General features: G+C 52.4%; 1 protein-coding gene across 12 annotated transcripts in view; it reads right to left on the bottom strand.

The window, feature by feature from the left end:
- The window catches only part of CLEC16A (C-type lectin domain containing 16A), a 199202-nt gene that overhangs the window by 128813 nt on the left and 51825 nt on the right, over positions 1-18564 (bottom strand). For all 12 annotated transcript variants that reach the window (XR_008294694.1, XR_008294695.1, XR_008294696.1 and 9 more), the window contains exons 11-12: positions 5643-5772; positions 1753-1853 (exon numbers count right to left, since the gene is read on the bottom strand). Coding sequence is in view for 9 of the 12 variants with exons in the window: in XM_053213540.1 (XP_053069515.1) it covers positions 1753-1853; positions 5643-5772 (231 nt within the window). In the remaining 3 variants the exon portion in view is untranslated. The remainder of the gene's footprint in view (positions 1-1752; positions 1854-5642; positions 5773-18564) is intronic.

Below are 18564 nucleotides of genomic sequence, written 5' to 3'. Positions count from 1 at the left end.
GCCAGGCACCAAGCCACACTTGGTTAAATTCTGCTGATCAGACAGCTGAAGAGGGAGGACTGACAAAGGCTGACGACTAAATGCTAGATCAAAGGAGGGAAGGAGCTAAAGGTCATGGTAGTTTCAACCTGGTAGGCAATCTGAACCGAACCAGAAACGGCAGGAAGCGTGATGAGGTCAGGGTATACTTTAGGGAACAGCACACATTGTTCCAGGTGCCATTGAAACACCTGAGTAGGAGTCTCCAGCATGCAGCGGGCAGGAGCTCGGACTGCAGAGGGCACAGAAGTCAGGTGCCGGGGAGTGGTGGGCGGCACCTGGGCGGGAGTCGGTCAGTCTCATGGAGTTCTGCTTCCGCCCAGAAACTGAGGGCTCCTGCGTGCCACGCACCACGCCAGGGGCTGGAGGGGATCGCAGAAGCCACGGGAGCGAGCAAGATGGGAGGAAATGTCAGCAGGATTCCGAGCCTGCTGGGCGCCTCTTAGAGGTCTCTTGCCGGGTGCACAATGACTTACACATGACAAGAGCCATCACGGTGGGTCCTCTCCACGGTGGGAAAAGCCTGGAAGGAGTTTCGGTGCTGTTCAATAAGGGGATGATGGCAGAATAAATGATGCACAGACATGACGATCAAAAAGGACAAGGCAGTTCTCTAGGAACATGATGCGTAGATACATGACGATGTCAGAAAAACAGGGTAGGGACAATTAGGGACACCTTATTTATGGTTCAGTGCGGGGCAGTCATAGAAATAAAATCCTATACGCTCGTACTTGGGTCTGCATGGAGATCTCTAAAGAGACACGCAAGAAACTGCTAACACGAACTGCCTTGAAGAAGAGGGTGGAGGACAGAGATGGGAGGGGAGGCTTAATTTTTTATCGTATATATTTTTGCCACTAGTCCACTTATTTATCAGGGTTAAAGATTTAAGAGTAAATATTTACTATGTCGAGGGTTTCTTAAACGTTTCTAGGCATAGGCTGTCTTAGTAAAACCCACATCCACCTCCACACCTCCCAATTAGCTTATGAAAAACCTCCTAAAACGTCACCTGCTACAAAGTCTCCTCTACGCCAAGCCCAGCTCCTGGCAGAGGCCAGAAAGAATGTTCTTGATTTCTTTGCAGAGATTCTGATGTGGAGGTTTCAGAACCTACCGGTGTCAAGCCAGGTGGGGGGTACACCAGAGGCCGTCCCCAGGGAGGAAGTGAATGAATGAATCCTAACCAGATCTGTCAGTTCCACAGGACTCTGATCCTGACCACTCCACCTCAATGGGGGAAGCCAGAGAACCACACCTTTCTTTAGAAAGGAAACCTACAATTCCACCCAATCTGCCCAGAGTCTATTTTAGCCCTCAACCCAGAGCAAGAACTTCAGCTATTATAAATAGCAAAACCAAGATCACAATTTGACTGATTTCAGTTCTGATGTTAGGAAAAGAGGTCGGGTGCTCAGCCGGTTGTAAAAGCGAGGGGTCGAAAGAAAACCACAGTGTGAAGATAGTCATACCAGGTTAGACGCTCACTTGTACCCTTCCTCCCACCCGCCATATTGCCTGAGTAACCAATTCCTGTGGCTTTGGTCTGTGCAAAAGCACCTGAGAAATTCTGACGAGCCTGAAGAGAAGTTTCGGGGGAGTCTGCCAAAACCAGAAAGGGCATCCCTCCAGGAGAGCGGCTTTCTTTTTTTTGTTCCACGAGGCAGAGGAGGGGGATGCCAGGAAGGCGGGCGAGGTGAGAAGGCTTACCTTTGTTATGAGACATGGCATAGAGGAGGCAGAGCACAAACAGTGCGTGGTAGTCGTCATCCGGGCTGTCCAGGGCGTGGTACACCATATCTAGGAAGGGTCTGGAAAAGAGGAGGGGCACGCATGAGCCTCCTGGCGCACACGGTGACCACTTCTCTCCCACCAGCACGCGGCGAGCCCTCTGAGTGCCGCGGCCAACACCAGGCGTGGGGGACGGGCTCTGCCCGTGGGAAGCTATCTCCAGGGGAAAGTGACAGAGGACCAGACCCCTTAGCACACAACAGTCATGCCCCAGCTGTTCGAGACAATGGGGGTAAACGACGCAAAGCCCTGCTCCTGGGGCACTCCCATGCTGGCGAACAGACGGACCACACCATCGCTGAGACGAGTGAGGAGCGAAGGAAGAACAGGGAGCGGCGAGGGAGACAGACAACACCAGACAGAGCACCAGCAAGTCCGAACAATTTCAGAACGTGGGCCCTGGAGCCAGACTGCCTGGGTTCCAATTCGGATTCAGCCTCTCCTAGCTGCAAACCCTTGGGTCAGCTACCTAAAACCTGTCCGTTTGCCCATCGGGAAAGTAGGGATTAAACCCTCACAGGGTTCCGGTGAGGGTTCAAGTGAAACCACGAAGGGCCTTGAACACAGGCCCGGGTGCTCCAGTGCCAAGCGTCCTCGCGTGGAGCAGCGGACAGAGGATCCCTGTTTTGTGTTTTCCAAGGGCACTTTCTCCACGAGCTTGCTTTGGCAGGTGCTGGCCCAGCAATTTCTTGGACGGACTTTCTCTGACAGGCAAGAAGCGATGTGAGGTCTCAACTCTGATGCTTAGTGGAAATACCACAAACCGCACACCCCAAATGCTGCCCTTCCAGGGGAAGGGCCTGGTCTGGAGAGATAGAACAAGAATGTTCATCACAAGGGTGATAGAACACGCACAGATATGGCCGCACAGGCAGGGGGCTCTGAGCCTGTGACCAACGGTGGCCGCCTCTCTGGATGCCAGGCCGAAGCCAAGAAAACAGAGCACCTTGGTGAATGACGGAGCACACGTAGCTCCTAGAAGGTCACACAGCCACCGTCCACACCACTGTGTAGGGGGCAGTGAAGAGGTGTGGCAGACACACAGGGAGACGCTTCACTGCCTAACCTTTTAGACTTAAAAAAAAAAAATCTGAATCCCATAAACATACCAGTGATTCAAAATAAAATATTTAACTGGAAGAGGCCAAAGAGAAAGGAGTGAAAATGTTCTTGTGGCAACATTTCAAAGGAACACCGGACACTCGGAAATTGAAGGAAGAACCCTTTTTAGAAGGGGACAATTAGGTCCAGGCTGCTTCTCCAGGGCCCCAGACCTTCCCCGGCCCAGATCCGGCACCTTTCAGATGCCTGAATAGTTTTGCCATGTGCGGATTTGGGTTTCTGTAAGTTCCTGGCAATAACACTTCCAAACTTGAGAGCAGGATAAAACGTTTTCTTGTAAACCAGCCGCTCGGAATGTGGATTATATTTTCGTTTGGGAGCAATACACATAACCAAATGCCCAGGAACAGAGGGAGGGCCGGGGGGACATAATATCTTCTAGGAGATGAAGTGTCATGTGGCCATTAGCATTGTGTTTGCTGAGAGTACAGCTCAGTGAAAAAGATGCCTGGTGTTAGGTACTGGATGGAAAGAAAGAAGACAAAATGATAAATGGCAAAGTGTAAGTACTGGGGGCACGGAGGGCACAGTTCCCACTAAACGGGCAATGAAAAACAACTGGCAGGAAATAACCAGGATGTTAGTAACAGCTGCCTTCGAGACTGGCATCACGGAGACCTCTTCCCCTTCTTCATACACTTTTTCAAAATGTTTTCACATTTTCTGAATGTGTATTACTTTTGTAATTTTTTTTAACTTTTTTTTTTTTTAAGAAAAGAAAAAAAAAAATTTTTAAACATTTTTCAGTTTCTCAGGCCTGTATTTAACCCCGAATGCAGACATAGGCCCACGATATACGAGGAGTAGAACAGTTCTGCTTTGTACTCCGCTGTTTCTTCAGACAAGTGGGCCAATGTCAAGATGCGATTCATGTCAAGGAGAACAGTCCGCTCCCTCCCTCCCCCGGAGCGCCCTCCTCCCTGCTCAGTGCCCGGAACCGGGAGGGGAGAAGTCCGTGGCAGTGTTTCTGACAAGCAACAACTCGATACCTTTGCAAAGGAGAAGGCAACTATCGACCTGCTCCAGTCTTCCCTTGGATTGGGTCTCAGCACAAAGCACAGCCCTGACCCAAGGGTTCCCGCGGCCGCAAGCTTGCACGTGGGCCCAACTCAAGGCACCAGGCTCAGCGTGCATTACAAGCCACGTGGCAAAAGATGTCAGTTAAAGTCAAAGAAAGTTACGAAACAATCTCAATCGACTCTAAGAAAACCCCTCTCTTCACTAAAAATCGGGAAAAAACAAAAAAAGAAAGAAATCTCAACCGAACATTCAAAACATAACAATGTGGTCTTTCGCTTAGCGAAGCTATACTATTACCATACTAAGTCAAATATGTGCTCTGTTTCCATTTATTAGATCCTAAGGAACCCAACATATCCTGACAGTATTCACTTAAAAGCAGCAGCTGATACTCCATCAAGCCAACGCTCCCCCGTTTGCTTATGCACCCCCCCCCCCGCTACTAGTCATTTGTGGTTTTTCCAATCATTCCTATCCTAACTAATGCTGTGCCAAGCAACTGAAGGTTGTTTTCCCGTCCCTTTCTGTGTTGAGAATGATTCCCTTCATTTTCAGAGCTCCAGGAGTTATGTTTTTTGCTGCCAAGCAAAATCAAAAAGGTCTCTGTGAGTTCCAACAACTGATAGCCTGCGCCACACTCCAGGGTTTTTTGTTGAAACCAAAGTAAAAATGGCCCCCTTGTGCATCTGATAGAAATTAATCCTGTCTGTTAGATAACTGAAACATTTGCCAAGCCAAGGGATGTGGAGGAAAAAATTAGTGTGCTTCAACTCTCTGCTTCAAGCTGGACGAATAAAGAGGATGGTGTGTGTGTTTCAGCCGCTCCGGCCCGAGAGGCCAGGAAGGGAGTGCTCTGTAGGCTGACGTGCCGTGCGTTTATGAACCCTGAAGGAGGATCAGGTCAGCGCGGGGGTCAGCCTGGGGGGCCACCTGTTAAGGAAGTAACTCTGAAACGAAGAAGCCCTCGCAACAGTTCACCGCACACTTTGAGAGCAAGCTTACACCCTGTCTCATTCTGGAAGGGGCGGTGCTGCAGCAAGTTTCCGGGAAATGTGGCATCTCCACGGTTTAAGAGGATTTCGCTGCCGCGGGCCATCAGTGAAATGAAAAATCAGGGGAAAAGTCGAAGGTGGACAGCAGCATTAAATCACGCTGGCTGAGCCACAAGGGCACGCCCCACAGGCGGCGGGGTAGCACGGCAGTGAACGAGTGAGCCAGGGAGATCCAAACGCGGCTCCCAAGGGGCTCCCTCCTGGGAGCGGCAGGGCACGGCCACGGGTGGTCCACACCCTTTAGGACAGGGCACAGCCCCAAAGCACTTGGGGGGGGGGGGGCGGCGCCATGTCTCAGTCTTCCCCTTTCCAAGGGGTGAGCGCTACAGGGTTGAGTGGCAGCTTCGTTCCTGTGGCCTCTCGAGAGGGGCTGTGCCTGTGGTGGCCGGGGGGCTGGAGGAGCAGGAAGGAAGCAGGATGACTTTGCGGAGGAGAAGGCGCCACGCGGGTGGCAGGAAGAGGCCCCCGGTTACCTCTGGGGGGCACCCCGGCCGAGGCAGCCCCCCTCATCGCTCAGCCCACATCCTCGCCCCAGCGACGGAGCAGCACCCCCCACCCCGACTGGCAGGCGCCCCACCCGCAGCACCAGCCCGAGTGGGGGACGACGGGCAGCACCTGCTCCACTGCACGCTCTCCAAGCCCGTGGCGGCGCTCTTCTCCTCGTCCGTGGTGTTCTGTTCCTGCACGGACGTGCTGGCCGCCAGCTCCGGGAGCTTGCTGCGCTCCATGATCACCATCTCTATCTCTAGGAGCAAACACAGAGACCGGGATGAGCCCAGACAGCTTCACGGACCTAGATTTACAGACACAGCTGGGCCACAGACAAAGCCCGAGGGGACGGCTCCTAACACGTCCAGCAAGGGCTCGCCGGCAGTGACGGGAACACCGGCAACAGGCCGGGGACAAATAAGACAGAGGCCAGAACCCCTCTCCGGTCTCATCCCGGCAATGCCAAGAAGCGTGACCCTGACTTTGACCCCCCCCCCCAAAAAAAGCACAAATTGCAGTAGCTTATTCGATGTCAAGGTGTTTTTTAAGATACTTATTCTACTCCACTGATACCACACTTCCTTCACAAAGGAGGGGAGGCAGCACAAGAAAAATGATATGTGGTTAATAAATCATAACCCAATTCACTGAGAATATTCTGAAACCGTTTACACTGTACAAAAGGCTCTGAGGTGCCTGAAGCTTTTGTTTTCCTTTTCCCCCCAACAACTTCCAGAAGGCAGGGAGAGGTTAGAAACCTCACTGTATTTTTCCCAATTAAATAAGGGCACTTGAAGCAACCGACTGAAGCACGGCGTCCATTGTTTATTTTCCGAAAGAGATATGAACCAGGAGAGGAAAACATCTTGAATTAGAGATGGTTAGCTGTGGGCTGTAAGGTGTCCGTGTCATGGGGGTCTTTGACATGAGGTGTGGACCTTCAAACAGCTGGTTCTTGGAACCCAGAGTTCAGGTCAACCCCCATCTTCAGGAGACGGAGGAGGGAAAGGACGCTGACGTGTGAACCTGCACTTGTTTCTTGAGGGGCGGGAGCGCGCCCAGGACTCTGGCGGCCCTTGCCAGCCGTGGTCTTTCCCTGGACCGGCACAAGGGCCTCCCACCTGGCCGCCGCCTCCCTTCACCCCCAGTTTGTTCTCCACACAGACTCAAGTTATTTCAGGTGGAAATTAGCTCATGTCACCCTTCTGTTCAGAACTCTCCACCGCCTTCCCATCACACTCGGGATGAAATCCAAATGCCTTCCACGGCGTTGAGGCCTCGCACGGCCTGGCCCCTGTCCACCTCTGACCTCACTGCCTGGCCTCCTCTGCCTCACGCCTCTCCAGCTGTGCTGACAGCTTCTTCCACGCTCTTGAGGGGCCCAAGCTTGTTTCTGCCCAGGATCGTTACACGGCTGCTTCCTCTGCCCGGGACGCTTTCACCCCCGGTCTTCCCTACCCTGGCCTGACCCGATCACATCCTTCGAGGCCCAGCTCCAATGCCACCAACCTCAGAGAGGTCTTCTCCGACACCCTCTACACCTGTTTTTCCTTTACCTCTTTATTATTATCTAAAATCCGTATTTCATTCATACTTCCTTAGTTCTTCCCTCCTGTCCACTTTCTGTTCCAGGATCCCATCTAGGGTACCAGGTTGTATCCAGTCACCACGTCCCCTTGGGCTCCTCCTGGCTGTGACCAAGTGTTTGACTTCCTTGCCTCTGGTGACCTTACAGCTTTGAGGAGACAGAACTGGTCAGGTATTTTGCGGAACGTCCCCCAACCTGGGTCTGGTGTTTTCTCATCACTAGACTAGGCTTGCAGGTTCCGGGAGGAAGCCCACGCAGGAGACGTGCCCTTCTCACCCCGCTGCAGTGAGGGTACGGGCTCCCAACACAAGACCGTGTCCACCTATGTGACGTCTACACCACCTGACGGAGCTGACGCTGGTCACACTTCCCCACCGGAGAGTTACCTGCCCTCCTCCTTCCACGCAACACTCAGTGCGAGTGAGTCATTAAGCGCAGCCCACAGCTGAGGAGGGGGAGTTACCATGTTCCAGCTCCTGGAGCAGGCAGTAGCATCCATCAATTACGTGGAATTCTTCTGCATGAATGTGTCCCCTCTGCCCCGTCTCAATTTTACTTCTTGGCATTTGTAACTGCCGGGATTTTCTATGTTCTGTGTATCCGTTTGCTTGCTTGCCGTCTGCTTTCCCCCACTCGAATGCGGGCTTCGTAAGAACAGCTGCCTTGTCTGTCTTGCTCTCCACTGGACCTCTGGGGTCGGGCCCAGGGCCTGCGACCACAGGGCAAGCGCTCAGTGATGGGACGGACAGGGGGACGAGGCTCTGGCTGCACACAGGGCCGGCAGCGATGCACACACGGCCGCCACAACGTGGAGCGGGTGACCCAGAGCCGCACCCAGTCTGCCCTGAGCCTGCACCGTGTTCTCATGGGAGACATCCCGTGCCCACCACCCTCTGGGACCCCCTCGGGCATGGCTGCACCTGCCATGGTCCTCGGGCGTGGACGAGGGTATCCCCCACCGGTCCACATGGGCCCCGACCGCTAGCCCCTCCTTCTCAGTGTGGCCCGGAGTCAGACACTGCAGACCGGAGCCTCCCACGGGGCCGCCCCCACCACAGACGCGGGGGCCAACCCACGATTTTCAAGTGGTGTCCGGACAGTTTGTTTGCGTAGTTCTGTGTTTATTTTCACGTGCACGGGAAGAAAATTCTAACCACACAGAGAACCTGTTCTTTCACCGCGGCTATCACCACTTAAGAGGGGGCGAAATGTAAGGGGAAGAAAGGGAGTCGATTCACAGGGAGCTATCGAGTCAGCAGGAGTCCGAGCAGCCAGGGCCGCCGCCAAGAGCAGGCGGCGGCACAGACTGGGGGCTGAGAACCACCGCGCCCTCCTGCGTCTGCCCCTTCCCCCCTACCAACCTCCTTCAGTGGCCTCCCAATGAGCCCCACCTCCCTGCTGTGGGGCAGACACCTTATATTTTTAATTATTCTCACCTTTAAAAAACCTGTCCCGTTTATGTTGTTTATAACGTTAACACGGCAATACAAACATGTGCAACTTACAACAAACGGATCTGTGTTTGGAAGACGCGTGCTGAAATCGCAGATCTACTTGACTGTTCTGTGTTCCTGATAGAGCATGCCAGCGAAAACATCTGAATACTAGCAGGCTGGCTGTGGTGCCAGCCTCTGGCTTCGACCCTGGGACCCGTGACACGCCTCCTGTACCGCTGCAAGCTCCTGTGCCTCCCAGCCCAGCTGACGGGGCAGAACTCAGCTCCGAGGACTCCCCGAGGTTACGGGGCCGAGCCCTAGCCCCTCACTCTAGAGAATACGCTGCTCTGACGTGGTAATTCCTTCTGGGCTGTTTCATCTCCCTGGACGCTGGGAACTCTGGAGCAGAGGAGCAGCGAAAGATAAGCCTGTCTCGTGCTCACCAAATTTAGTTAAGGAGTTGCACAATAATTCTGAATGACAATTCCCCATGGCACAGCACCACGATGAGCAGATGGGACCAGAGCTGCTCCAGGTAAAGGGTGGGTGGGCTCCCAGATGTCTCTGACTACGGGTTCCCTCCTGCCCCTGAAGCTCCCTTCTGGAACTCTGTGGAGCTTCACACAGAACTGCTGAAAACCACTGGTTTGGTCCCGGGTACTGAACAAGAGGAAACGGAACCCAGAAGCACAGTGACAATTAACACGGCTAGAAAGGCAGCGGCAGAAGCCAGGACTGCTGCCCTCTCGGCTCCCAGGTCGCGTCCTCGCGCGGGACCGGCCCACGAGGGCCTCTCCGCTCCACGCGCAACGATGGTTCCGAACTCTGGTTCTGTCACCCTGGCTCCCACAGCTGTCCCCAGCCTCCTGACCCTCCTGCAGCCAGCACAGCTGTGGAGCGAGCCGCTCGGCTGAGGTTAACTCTCTTGACGAATGTACCACAGTCCTTCCAACGCCAACACAGGTCCCCGCTCCTCCACTGCTGCTTTTTAACCATCTTATCCAGACAACCCCCAAAAGCTGTGATTCTTACCCAGGGTCTGTCAACTCCCTGCAACTGCATGCAAAATGCCAAGTGGGCGAAAGAGGGGTGGGTAATAGGTTTTTGGGGAGACGGTCTCTCCACATTCTCACCATTCTAAAATGGAATCTACGTGGGGCGCCTGGGTGGCTCAGTCGGTTAAGCGTCTGACTTCAGCTCCAGGTCACGATCTCTTGGTTCACGGGTTCGAGCCCCATGCTGACAGCTCAGAGCCTGGAGCCTGCTTCAGATTCTTTGTCTCCCCCTCGCTGCCCCTCCCCCACTCATGCTCTGTAGCTCTCTCTCTCTCTCAAGAGGAAATAAACATTAAAAAAAATTTTTTTTAATGGATTCTACAGCCATCTTTAAAAGAGGATGAGAAAGAAGGTTTGACCTTTCCTTTCCTGGTGATTCAGTGTCAAAGTGAACCTCTCTTTTATGCCAGACCAGACCATCGGGCATAGTTCTATCAACCCTCTGGGGCCCACGTCTCTCTGCAGACACAGGCCTGCCTGGGCACAGCCTCGCTCCCCTCCCAGGGCACACGCACCATGCTGTTGCCACCAAGGAGAGCGGATCAGGGGGCATGCATGCACGGATTTCCACTGACGCTCACTGAGGCCAGGACTCAGGCTCTGATGATGAGTTCTCGGGGAGCTCCACCTGACCCTTCTATAATATAGCAGGAGCCCCCATCCCATCCAGGTTTCTGTTCCGGAATATAAAGGGACCGTGACAATAACCCAGCTCAGCTCTGCTCCAACTTCGGTCATTTGCCTGCCTCTACGATGTGTGCCACATGTATGTGTTGCCCGTCCCATTTGTCACCTACCTAATCATTGTATTTGACCTCATTTTTCTTCTTTTGACTTCAACGCATTTTAAAAGGAAACTTTCAGTCACTATCAATACTCTTCGATTGAGCAACCCCGCTTGCAGGGATTTATCTGGAAGATACGCCCCTAACAATATGAAAATGCACACACACAAGAGGGTTCACTGAAGTATTATCTGTAGTTGCAAAATATTGGAAACTACCTAAATGTCCAAGCATAAAGATCGGTTGAATAAACTTGTCCCCACACACACACACACACACACACACAGGGCAGCTGCAAACCAGAATGAGGAAAACCACTGTACTGATACGGGAGAGAAGAGCAAGCATATACAGCATGCTACCCTGCGTGTAAGAGAGAAGGGAGAGCAAGAAAACATATATAAATCGGCTTCTTCTTACAAAATGAAATACGGGAAGGATATCCCAGAAAATAATCCAAGGTGGTTATCTACCAGAGGTAGGGGAATGGGTGGAAAGAATATGGAAGGCACCCTTCCTGAACAAACCTTTTTGCACACTTTTGTTCACAGTCCATATATTTTTTCAATAAAAATTAAATCAGTAAAAAATGGGAAGGAAGAACCCTAAACTGAGAAGATTAAAAAAAAAAAATAGGACCCCAAATTTTTTTCAAATACATACCATATCTACCCTGACGGAGAGGAAAGAAAAAAGGAGAGGCAGATTAATGTGAATAGCTATAAACAGGATACATGACTCTATGCCCTCAGTTGGGAGATGGGTGAAGCATTTGAGGAGGGAGGGGGAGTTGCAAACCATCCTGAACTCTTGTTTATTACACAATAAACAAACTGAAACTTTTTTAGATGTATTCTAGGACTGAGCAAACAAACGTGTTGATGCTGTTGGGAGGCAAGGCTCCAGCTGAAGAAGTGACACACAGATCTGGAACGGGAGAAGGCAAGAAAGAGCCTTCTGGGTACTGATCTGCATCGGTATGAATATTAGAGGTGTTGGTATGAATCCACGATTTCTAAAATACACACATGCATACGCGTTTGTACGTATGCATATGCATGCGTGAGGAAATGTGTATTTTGTGTTTATACATGCGTCTATTTTCTAGCTCTGTCCACTGAAAGAGCCAAAAAGCAAAGCACCATGGGAGCCATCAGCACATCTGGGACCCAGATTTTGGTCTCTAACACCACTGCCCATGGAGAGGAACCAGGGCTTTGCAGAGAAAGGGTTCATCCTGGGGATGGGCAGCGTAGGTACAAGATGAACCTGGTTAAATTGTCACGCCAGAAGGCATAAAGGCTGCTCAAAAGAAACGAGGGGACTGTATCACAAGGACACAGCAGCCAGGTCAGAAGGGTTCCCAACGGCCAAATCTGGGACAATTTGAGCATCAAATTAATTAAATCAGTAACGAAACACAAACCACTAAAAACTGGAATCCATGGCCTGTGCCAAGAAGAGATAAATAAAGAAACGGGGAGAAGGGAGGGCTCTCCCTTACAGCAGAATGCTGAGGGCTGATCTTTAAACGTGGAGAGAGTGCTGACGTTGGAAAATCAACATTTTGTCACCATGCGGGTAAAGAGTGGCTCAGGCAAGTATCATCGAGGAACAAATCCCAGGGGGGCACTTTAATGAGGCACAGGATTCATCTGCATTATCTCTAAGTAGCTCCCCACGGGTTGCTAATTAGTCGTCAAGAAGAGGGAAAGCAATTATACGGTGGAGAGACCGGGAGATACCTTAGCCAGGTGACCGATATTCACGTCACCCGGGAGGGTCAAAAGGACATCATGTGCCTCGAGATGGGACACACGGGGAAGGACATTCCACCACCTATGCCCGGAATGCATAACCTTCATCTTATCACAAAGGAAACATCAAAGACAGAATGAGGAACGTTTTAGTAAAGCAAAGGAGGGAGAGGTCCTGCGTTCTTCAGAGAGGTCAATGTCGTAAAAGAGAAGGCTGTGGGAAAACGCTCCAGCCTGACGAAGGCCAGGGAGGCACGACAATTAAAGGCACTACCTGACCCTAGACTAGATGTTCTACTGGTGGGGGAAGGATGCTCTGGAGGATGTTAGGTCAACGGACAAGCTGAACTGCAGACAGCAGAAAACTCCACTGAGGCGGACAGCTGCACGGCGCTCACCAAAGCGAACGCGCTATCCTTGGCAAACGCGTGCTGACACCGACAGGAGGGAAGGGACATGATGGGTGCAACTTATCCAGAAAAAAAGTGTGGGGCGGAGGGGCAGGGAGAGGGAAAACCAATAGGAACGCAAATGAGCTAGAATGTGTTAAAAGATGAAACTGGACAAAAGGTAAACAGGTGATCTTTATACTATTTCTTTTTCCAAACTTTTCTAGTTTGAAAATATTTTCAAACGAAAACACGTTTTCATTACTACCATAAGCATCAAGCCAGTGTCAACAGAAAGCAGGTGTGAAAACACACACACGAAAGGAGCAAGGCCTGCTGTGTGTGCTGGAAAAGGGAGGTGTGAAGGACACTAACGCCAGGCTCCCCTGGAGCTGATCTCAACAAGAATCTTCTCACTGCTCCAACTCACCCAGAACCATCCCCAAACCCCGCAGCTGGGGCAAGGCTGATCTGGCCGATCTCTGCATTTTACAGAAGGGCAAACTGATATACAGAGGGATTGAGGAGGTGGGCCTCTGCCCCCACGGCTGTGAGCTCCTCTCCCCGCACTGCCCACCGGCCACGAGCTGGCAAGGAGCACCCGTGTGGCTACAGTTCCGGCATCAGGCACCATGGCCCATAATCTAGAAGGCTCCAGCGTCCCAGCCTGGGGGGCGGTGTGACCCCTTTACACAACTGGAGTCTGGAGCCTCTGGGAGTCGAGGAATGTCCCTGTGGGGCTGAGCAGCTGGGCGTGGGAACCCGAATCTCCAGCTCCTTTGCCCCAGCCCTCCTCGGCCTCTGTCACTTCCCCAAAAGCCCCCAAAGCAGAAGAGGATTTGCACACTCGTGGACACTGCACTATTCACGGTGGCCAAAAGTGGGGAAGCAACTGGATAAGCAAAATGCAGTGTGCCCAAAAAAACGGAATATTGCTCGGCCTGAAAAAGGAAATCCCGATACATGTGACAACATGGATGAACCCTGAGGACGTGACGCTAAGTGAAATAAGGCGGTCGCAAAAGGACAAACGCCGTTGTGATCCCACTGACGTGAACTACCTGGAGTAGTCAGATTCACAGAGACAGGAAGAGGAACATGATAGCTGCCGCAGGGAGGGAGGATGTGGAGGTAATGCTTAAAGGGGACAGAGCTTCAGTTCAGGAGGAGGGAAAGAATTCTGGAGGCGGATGGCAGTTTTGGTCGTACGGCAGTGTCCGTGCAGAGGAGAGGCCGGAGGACTCTCCACAACCAAGGACGTCAACCTCTCCCCCTCCAGATGACAACTCTGGCCAGATCCGTGGGCTTCCCCAATGCTCTGACATTCTGATTTTCTTAAATAACAGCAATAATCCATCAACTTGCCCGGGATGATGTACATTCTAATCTGATTAATATTTGGTAAATGAAGTGCTTTTCAGGGAAATGGCAGGCATGACCTCCCAACAGTCTTTGACTTCACAAATTCAAGGATCCTCTGAGTTGCCCTCTGTGTTCTACATTCCAGGAATCAAAACGAGGACAGACCATAGAAAGGGGGAAGGGGAGAAGAAGGCCCTAACAAGACCATTCGGGGAAGGAGGAGGAAGATGCCCTTGCTGGTTACCTAGGAAATAGGGGAAGGACCGCGTGCCATTGGCTGGCCTTGGAGCAGATTTTCGAGAGGCAAACGGCACCTGGCCACAACAACAGGGTGTCCAAGGGCTGAGTATTTGGGGTGCCTCTTCCTTTGTCTTACTGAGCAGCATGAGGGTGAATTCAGGGGGTTTCTCTTCCCCCCTGGGAAGTTCCTTATACTAGTTAGGCCTATCTGGAAACTTGGCACTCCCACACCTCTACAATCGTGGGGCTGGCCGCCTAGTCCTCTCCTCCCTCCCTTCCCACGGCCCCCCCACCACACACACATGCTCACTCACCCCGCTGATTCGTTATACAAATCAACAAAGAACCAGGCTGGCTGCACAGAAACCTGCAGCCGGGGGTGGGGGTACCCAAGCACAAAGTGCCCCCCAGCCCAGCTCCTCACTCCGCTCTCCACCTTGGCCAGGCTTTCTTTTCAGTGCCCGTGTGACACATGCTGAAGGGCTCAGACACCGATGCTCGTGTTTCTGACAACCCGAGAGCCGGGCATCCTGATGTCCTGCCACTGGTGGAGAAGTGATGGTTTGCCCAGGGTCACAGAGCTGCTCAGGAGCAGACCATCAAGGGTCGGGGGGTTCAGACCGCAACCTCCCAATGGCTAATCCGTGGCTCATCCCAACTCTGCCAGCCCTGGGGTTGGCTCCGGCTTTCCAAGAGGAGCCAGAAATGAGGCCAGGGCTCCATTTCATTTCAACGGAGGCTTCAAAAACAACAAAACAAAACAAAACAAAACAAAACACAAAGCTGGGGGGGGCACCTGGGTGGCTCAGTCAGTGGAGCATTTTGACTTCAGCTCAGGTTATGATCTCACGGTTCATGGGTTCGAGCCCCGCGTCGGGCTCTGTGCTGTCACTGCAGAGCCTGGATCCTGCTTCAGATTCTCCGTCTCCGTCTCTCTCTGCCCCTCCCCTGCTCTCGTTCTAATTCTCTCCCAAAAATAAATGAACGTTCAAAAAATGTTTTTAATTAAAAAAAAAAAAAAAAGCAAAGCCGGGGTTCCAAACTTCCAGGCACCCCTCAACTCCCAGCTGACCTGGCAAGTTCAAAGTCAGTGTCGTCCCCTTCATTCCAAGCCCCTGCTGCGATTTAAGAAAAGAGTAGGTTTTGAAGGTCAGGCCACGCGGTTGGTGCCTACTTTTTCCATAGGACAAAAAAAACAAAAGCTAAACCCTATTTTTCAAACGAGAAGTTCAAACAATTCATTTTCGTGCCTGGGGTCTGTTTACTAAGCTACTGTTGCAAGTGACTCCAGAAAGAGAGGACCATCCTTTCAGACCGATGAGACATCTGGGACACAGCGAGCATCGAGTGAACGCTTCTTTGACTACAGGGACTAGGGCACCCGTCTTTTTCCTTTCGGTGTGCAACTGCTGCAGATTGAGGGGCCCTGTGATTTTCTGGTTTCAGAATGAGTCACCCGTCATTTGGGACCTGAGGCTGAGTGGAAGGTCCACATTCATTTCACCCTACTTCCTTGTCTGGGCTTAAATGTGGAGGACGTGTGAATTCTGGTTGCGTTTGTAGAAAAAGAGCACGTTAATGCCACATTTAAATCAGGTCAAGGCAGAACTGCGACCGACTCACGACCATATGCCTTTGTCTGCCTGTGCCTGATGCTGCCTTTTGAAGACCCCCCACTAACGTGGGGGTGGCAGGCTGTGCAGGGGGAGCTGGTACCACCATCTCCTTTTTCAAAGTCACCCCTGCCTGCTCGTTACAACCGGGAGGTCCACGAACCCCTAGATCCAGGGGCAAGGCAAGAAGCTTGCTAGAGAAAAAATAATTTGGAGGACAAACTAGCCACAGATCCACCCCAAACAGTGAGGGAGAAGACAGCCAGGAGGGGGATGAGGGGCACACAGGAGCGCTGTGGCTTTCTAGTGGAGCGTCTGCTGCTTCCGCGGGCCCAGCATGCATGACCCCTTCTTCTGACAAACACACCCTATTTCTCACCGAGGGTGGCACTGTGGGGTCAACACATGACCCAAGCCCGGCCAATCGGCACAGACCGCCCCTCTACGGCAGTGGGCCAGCCAGGCCCCTCGGTGTCACCAAGCATTGGCCCCTAGCCTTCAGCTCCTTCTCTGCTTGGTGGTGAGCTGGCAGGATGCAAGCCTGGCACTGCCCGTGGTCATCTCTGCACCTGAGGCCAGCCCCGCCCAAGCCTTCCAGTTCTGGGAACAATAATCACCCTTTTGTTGAAGCCAGTTCGAGTTGAATTTCCTCCAACTCTTACAACCACAAGACTCCTAACATATACTCATTTAAAAAAAAAAAAAAAAAAGCACCCCACGAATTACATTTTTTATACTCAATTTCCAGATGGGGAAACTGAGGCACGGTTTGAGTTGGGAGACCACTCAAGGCTCCCAGGAAACCGAGACACGACTGCAAGGCCAGTACCCCATCTCCTGGCACCCCTCCGCATCAACACCATGCCTAACGCCCTTCCAGGTCACGAATGGTTTCACCCAAACACAGTCTAAGGAGAGAACGCCCCCAGCTGCACCTTAAACCCGAGAATAACTAAGAGATCGGGTACACCATTCACGTGACAGCTGCCGCAGCCCAGTTAGGTGCCTCTGCTGGACGGGCCTGAGAGACTCGTGTTTATTTACGGTGAGCTGTGGGGGAAGATGACAGGTCCGTAATATTTTGGAATGACTAATGTATATCCGGGAAAATAGAGGAGGGCACCAAAACGCCAAGAGGGCTGCTGGGAGCCATGGTCGACCAAACTCTAATGTCACCATCAAGTGTCCAAGTAAAGCCTCTGGGAAAATTCCTGGGCCCCGTCTGGTACAACCCCACCAAGTAACCACCCAGAAAACAGGCTTCTGGAGACCTGTGAACATTTCTCCGCTTGCCCCCCACACAGGGCGGGCCGGCTCGGCATCTGGGGAGTCGTGACCCCGATCCCAGCGGTGAGCTGGAACGGCAGCCTTGCCGAGCCACTGGAGCTCCGCACGCCGGGACCGGGCCGCCCGCTGACTCACTTGACGGTGCTCACCGCCAAGCCTGCCCTGTCCACACCAGGGTTAGTCATGGCCAGGCCTGGTTAGAGAGCAGCCCTTAAAAGGACTGGAATGAAAGAGGCAGCATCCTTCCAAAACAAAATCGACAGGAACACAGCGTGCAACATGGGAAAATGGGGTGAAATCCTCCTCCTTTACCCCACTGTGGCCACAGGACAGCTAAACCCCAGCACTGAAGCAGTTTTCTCGAGAGTTTAAAAAAAAAAAAAAAAAAAAAGATCCCAATAAGCAAACTAGGACGGCTGGCTTACCTTGCGTTTGCCCCTCACCTCCCCACCAAAGTGATTCTGTTTGTGAGCCAAAAGTGAGTTCTGACGCCAAAATGCTTACTGTATACTTTACACAGAAATAATAGCATGCTGGGATCTCAGCCTTGAAGAGAGAGCAGGGTGGCACTGGAGAGACGCTCTGCTTATACTTATCGGAATGTGATCGTGGCATTCACTGAGAACTGCCAAGAAAATCAGAATGGGGCCCGCAGGGTGGGGACGGGGGCGGGTTTTGGCTCCATAAACGCAGCAAACTCCCCAAAACAAATGAGTTCCCAGTCGGTGATTTACTGAGCTGCTCTGCTCCGTTTTCCAGCTTCAGATGACCTTGACTAGGGAATCACACAGTCCAGGCTGATGGGCCAAGGACAGTTGGCTTAGGAGCAGCCACGACCAGCCCAGGACCCAGGAGGACGGCCCACGGTGGGTGCTGGCGACGGCCCGTGTCTGTCCCAGGAGCGTGGTGGGAGCTCATGTGCAGAGCCAAGCCCCCACCCCACATCTACCCCACCCCCACCCCCACCCTGAGCGCCCACGGCCGTGGCCAGAGACCCCATCTGCATGGCTATGCGCCCGGCCCATGACACAAGAGACTCCACAGCTGAAGCTTGCTCAGTTCCAGAGCAGACGGTGCTCTCCAGACTGAGAAGGTGCTAGCATTTGAACGAGAGGAAGGTGGAAATCAAACCAGAATCATCCCCAGCAGGGGCCAAAAGAGGGAGGAATGATTCTGCTTACTGAACACATGTGCACCACACACAAGTGTACCTCACCCTACACAGGACTTTGAACAAATCTCAATGTGAGACTCTAGGGGATGATACTGGATTATTCGGTTCCAAAACAACGTGATCTCATCAAATGGATATAATTTCACGAAACGCGGCTTGCTTCCTGCAGTGCGCTGGGAAGAATGACTTGTGTCAAAACTCCTCACTGCGGGTTATGGGGAGCAAGAAGAACCCCAATAAACAGGATGGCACTCGTAGCAGAAATAGCAGCCGCTGCAGCAAACACGTAGGATGCGGGCCGGGCGCCATTCTGGGCGCGGCCCACGTGCTCACCATGTCCCCACCGTCAAAGCCAAGTAAAT

This window comes from Acinonyx jubatus, chromosome E3, assembly GCF_027475565.1.
Source record: "Acinonyx jubatus isolate Ajub_Pintada_27869175 chromosome E3, VMU_Ajub_asm_v1.0, whole genome shotgun sequence".
Taxonomy (NCBI): Eukaryota; Metazoa; Chordata; class Mammalia; order Carnivora; family Felidae; genus Acinonyx; species Acinonyx jubatus.
Note: the sequence above shows the minus strand (reverse complement) of the source record. Positions and strands in the feature narration are given on the sequence as shown.